We start from the raw sequence: 5,055 nt of genomic DNA on the forward strand, positions 1-5,055 counted from the left end.
CGTGCCGGGGAGCCCGAGCCGGCCAAGGGATGGAGGGGAACAGACGGGGAGGCTGCGGCTCCTTCCCCACGGGAATGTTTCCCTGCCTGCTCCGCAGCCCGAACCCCCCAGCGCCCCACAAAGGGCAGAGCTGCAGCCTCAAAGTGAGGAGTGTGGGCTCCTGTCCTCCTAAAAAGGGAGTGGTGCAGGGTGGGGGCTCCACATCTGGCCGAGAATGATTTATGACCTGGGTGCTGTGACACAGCCCATCGCCCTCCTGGAGTCAAACTCTGCCCACGCTGCAGCAGCCAGCACCCAGGCTCACCTTCCCACACCCTGGGATGGAGCTGGGTTTGAGGGGACCCTGAGACATGGGGACATCAGCACCCTGCTGCTGCAGCACTGGAGCTCTGGGGGGCAGCTGGGGATGGAGCCCATGAGTATTCCCAGGCTTGGTTTGCAGCCTGTGCCAGCAGCTGGTGCTCTTTCCACAGCATGGAGCTGTGCTGAGCCTTGGAGTGTCCATCCAGCACACAGGAACACACAGCAGTGGGGAATGTCACCGAGGATGTGACAGGGGACACTGGCAGCAAAAGGGGAGAATTCCTGCCAGTCCCACAGCAACCCTGAGCTTTATTCATGGAACCAATCCTGTTAACATGGCAACCACTTCCATTTTAATGTGCTCAGCCACATTCCAATGCGCACCGTGGAATCGGGAGCTCGGGAAGATCAAAGAGGAAAAAAAATAGGAAGGACTTTTGCCATAGTCCTGCTCCCTGGCGTTCCTGGAGCTTGGTCCAGAGTCTCAGGACATCAGTGCCCAGCACAACACGTACCACACTGGGGTGGCCACCCTTGGGGTGGAGAGGACAAGAGGCCAGGCAGGGGCCTGTGAACCCTCGGGGCTGTTTCAGCTGGGTGTGTACACCCACATCATCCTCCTCCCTTGGACATTCCCATCCTCCGGGAACAAAACCTCCCCCGTGCCAGGAAAACCAACGGATCCCAGGGGACAGCAAGAGCCTCATCCCCACCCCGACACATCCTGCCCTAGCCTTTCTTCTTCTTTTTCTTCTTCTTCTTCTTCTCCTTCTCCTTCTCCCCCGTCTTGGCCTCTTCAGCCGCTTTCTTCTCCTCCTTCAGCACCTTGTACCTCCACTGAGGCGGCTGCAGCAGGTGTTTGTCCTTCACTCGTGGCTTCCTCTCGCCGGCGGACGAGCCGGAGGCTTTGCTCACTTTGATTTTAGGGACGGGCTCCCCGGGGAAGATGCTGTTCCCCCGCCGCAGCCACAGCGGCAGGAAGCTCAGGAGGCGGCTGGGCGGCGGCCGCGGCGGTGGCAGCCGGATCTCAGACATGACCTGGCCATTGCAGGACGATCCCCCGGTGCTGGGGCGTGAGGACGTTTCTGACTCCTCGTCGGGGTCCGGCACGTGCTGCCCGAGGATCTCCGGCACCGAGAGCCGGCGCTTGCCCACCTCGGGCGGGCTGTCGGGGCAGACGGTTTGGCAAGCGGTGGCCACGAAAGGGCTGGCCAGGGACGTGGTCATCCTCACCATGTGGTCCATCACGCCGTCCTCCTCGGGGTTGCGGGGGATGTTGAAAGTGAAAATGGATCGGATCTTCTCCGACAGCCTCTTGGTCCTGGATTTGGGGCTCAGGGCCTTGGCCACCAGCTGGGCCAGGGCGGGCCACTCGGGCTGGTACTGGGCCCCGAACTGCTCGGCGCGCGGGCGGCGCAGGAGGGTCCGGATGCGCACGGTGGTCTCGAAGCGGCCGGTGAAATTGGCCCATTCCCTGGCTGTCTTCCCCTTCACGGCATCCACGGCCTGCAGGTCAGCGCCTGGAGACAGAGGAGAGCATCATGATGCTTTAGGAGTTGAGCCTTTATGTTTTTCAAATCCTGAGCTGCATTAGTGCATAACTCCAAACTCCATATACAGTGTCAAGTAATGTCCTCACATTTTGGTCACACAAAATAATTCCTCTAGGCCTGAAATTCAAGGACACCCTACGGCCTCAGGCCCTGAAAGTGTGAACAGAAGTGAACTGGGGGAATATGACTTCATTACCTGAAACTGTATCGGAGGATTAACCCCTGATAGGTAAATGAACCAAACTTATTTCTATCTGAAAAACTCGTGACCATCATCCATGTTGGGTGTAGCCTCTGGGAGGCTGCCCAAGGCTTCTGATTGCCCAAAATGCCTCTATTGAAGGCCTTTAATAAATACCCACTTTATTCCCTTAACCTTGTCTAGCTCTGTTCTAGGGAGCCACTCCAAGGCGTTGTCACCACGCCATCTGTAGTAAAGCACCTGAGCAGGTGTTTCCGTATAGGGAAAGGTTTAAGACCCCAAGACCTTTTAAAGGAAGAAAACTAGACGTTTCTTTACTCTCCCAGCAATAATTGCCTCAGTATCAAGACAAAACCACTGACGTGTCTCTTTACCTGTTCCTCAGAACGATTGCTACTCTCTGTTGGGCTGTTTGCCAAAAAAACCCCACCCAAATCATTCAATAATTAAGGAAGAGCACGAGGCTCCTCAGTGCATTTTTGGGGTGTTGTAGCAGGTGTGTGGAACCAGTCCCTACACTGTGTTCAGCTTTGTTCTTTTGTATTCTAATTACTTTCTTCTTCTATTTAAACCTTTTTGCTTTTTCAGGACACACTCAACCTTGCCGCCTCGCTCAGTCATTGAAACCATTTTCTGCGACACCCTCACAGGTATTGAACCCTCGCGGAGCCGAACACATCTGGCTCTTTTGAGAAATTCAGATTCCCCCTGAGCAGCAGGAACCCAGTGGAAATTCAGATTCCCCCCCAGTGCCACCAGGAACCCCGGAGAGTCCCCGGAGAGACGCTCACCCGCCAGGAGCAGGGCGGTGACACAATCCTGCCGCCCCTGCACCGCCGCCTTCATCAGCGCCGTCAGCCCCCGGGGGTCTCGCTGGTCCACCTCCAGGGCAGGGAAGTAGTTGAGGAGGTAGTTGACGATGGTGATGTGTCCTTAACAGCCAGAGAGAACCTGCGTTAGAGCTCCCACAGTTAACAGGGGCCGTGGCTGGGGCCTGTTGGACAAAGGATTTAGTGGCTGCATTCCGTGAGGATGCAGAAGCTTGAAGGGATCAGGATGGAAAGGGTTTGGGTCTGTTGGGGTTTGGTCAGGGAGGGAACAGCACTGATGAACCAGTTGCTTTGGGGGAGAACACAGGAAAGAGTTCAAAAAATGCAAAAAATCCCCATAAAATCATGAATTCTAGCAAGGATACAATTAAAGAGTTCAAAAATGCAAAAAAATCCCCATAAAATCATGAATTCTAGCAAGGATACAATGGGAAACATGGATAATCCCCACTTTGGGACCCTCCTCCTTCCCCTCCTGGTAAATGGTGGGGAGGGAACCAGGCTGGAGGTTTGGGCCCTACATGGAGCTCAGAGCCTCCTGCCAAACCTGGAGCTTCCCTGGAGCTCATGGGGCAGCTCCAGCCCGGCTCTGCCACTTGACACAGCATGTGAGAGAGAGCCCTGCTGCAGGAACCCCCATTTCACAGCAGGTTTAAAGCAGTGCTGAGGTGACCCATGAACGTAGCTGGTGTCCCACATCCCTCGGGAGCACGGCTTTCACTGCAGGCTGTTTTAGGGTTCTGGGGGGAAGCACAGGGGGTCACATCCCTTCCTGAGGGTGCCAAGGCCGGGCACAGTGCTGACCTGCCTGGGCAGCCATCATGAGGGCCGTGTTCCCATCGTTGTCCTGCTGGTTGACGTTGATGTAGGGACACTTCTGCAGCAGTGGCACGATGTCCACAAAGCCCTTGGAGCAGGCGACCATCAGCCCGTTCTGGAGAGGGAACAACACTCAGCACCAGCTGCACACCATATTCCCACCACGGGGCTCCCATGGCCCTTCTGAATTGTCCCCCCACCCAAACCAGGCAGGAGCAGGATGGAAGGGCAGGACAAGGTCCAAGGATTGGATCAATCCCCGGAGACCCATCCCAGCCAGGCCTCTCCCTCTCGCCCCACCTGCTTTAGCAACCACCAGCCTTCAGGATTTGCCTGTTCCTGGAAAATCCTCTTTCTGCTCTGCAGGGTGCACGCCCCACCCACCCCAGCCACTCACCCTCCCGTTGATGTCCAGCTCTGTGGCCTCACTCCGGGTCACCCCACGCTCCAGCCTCTCCCACACCAGCTTGGCATCATTCCTGGCACAGCACTGGTAGAGGCTGAGGAACCCAGTGCCATCAGCCTCTGGGGACACCTCATAGCAAGGGTAGACAGAGTCATCAGAGAAGATGCTGCTGGTGTCCGAGGGCTCTGAGGATCCTGACGATGTGTCTTCCTCCTCCTCCTCCTCCTCATAGTGCAGCTCCGGGTCGGAGGCATCCAGGCTGGAAGTGGGAGCTGCAGCACGTTCTCCTCCACTGCAGGCATCTGTCATCCGGCCTGGGCGGGGGGAGCCAGCCCAGCTTGGCCCCGTGCCCTGCCTGGGGCCAGGAGCCTCTCCCGGGGGCACTGGGGACTGTCACTGGCCCTGTGCAGACACAGAGCGGGCGTGGGAACCCTGTGGGCTGCAGCCTCCCTGATCCCAGCCTCCAGCACAGCCCAGCAATCCAGGCTCCATCTCCTGCCCCTGCAAACGCTCACCTGGGAGCTGTGACACCCCAAGAGGGGCAGCAGCAAGCGGGAAAAACAAGGGGGACACTTTGAGAGGTGGGTAAGTGGGGCTGGGAATGGCTCCAGGGTGCAGAGGGGCAGCAGGGAACTGAACAGCCGGGCTGCTGTGTGGAGCAGCCAGGAGAAAGGACACATCCAACCCCTGAATGCCAGACACGGCGTCTGAGCCCTTCCCAGCCGCTCTCCCCGTTCACCCCGGGCACATCCCAAAAGATGCAAAGACTTTTCCCAGTGGAACAGCAGCTGGGAGCAGCTCCTGGCTCCCCCAGGACACAGGACAGCCCTGGAACAGCAGCACTGGCTGAGCCTGGCAGCAGGGATTAAACCCCGTGGCTTCTTAGCAGAAGCCAACAATTACTTGATGGGTGCCACGAGACGAGAAAAGCCTAGTTTCATT

At 57.5% G+C, this 5,055-nt stretch overlaps 1 protein-coding gene across 1 annotated transcript; it reads right to left on the minus strand.

Annotated features, from left to right (window-relative positions):
• Positions 1-633: 633 nt before the first annotated feature.
• On the minus strand, positions 634-4,422 carry ANKRD33 (ankyrin repeat domain 33). Its single transcript, XM_066337688.1, has 4 exons — positions 4,105-4,422; positions 3,693-3,822; positions 2,850-2,990; positions 634-1,823 (listed from the first exon to the last, which is right to left on the minus strand). The coding sequence occupies exons 1-4, from the start codon at positions 4,420-4,422 to the stop codon at positions 1,033-1,035; spliced, it is 1,380 nt and encodes a 459-aa protein (XP_066193785.1). The 3' UTR covers positions 634-1,032.
• Positions 4,423-5,055: the final 633 nt, after the last annotated feature.

The sequence above is a fragment of the Sylvia atricapilla genome, chromosome 29, assembly GCF_009819655.1.
Source record: "Sylvia atricapilla isolate bSylAtr1 chromosome 29, bSylAtr1.pri, whole genome shotgun sequence".
NCBI classification, from domain to species: domain Eukaryota; kingdom Metazoa; phylum Chordata; class Aves; order Passeriformes; family Sylviidae; genus Sylvia; species Sylvia atricapilla.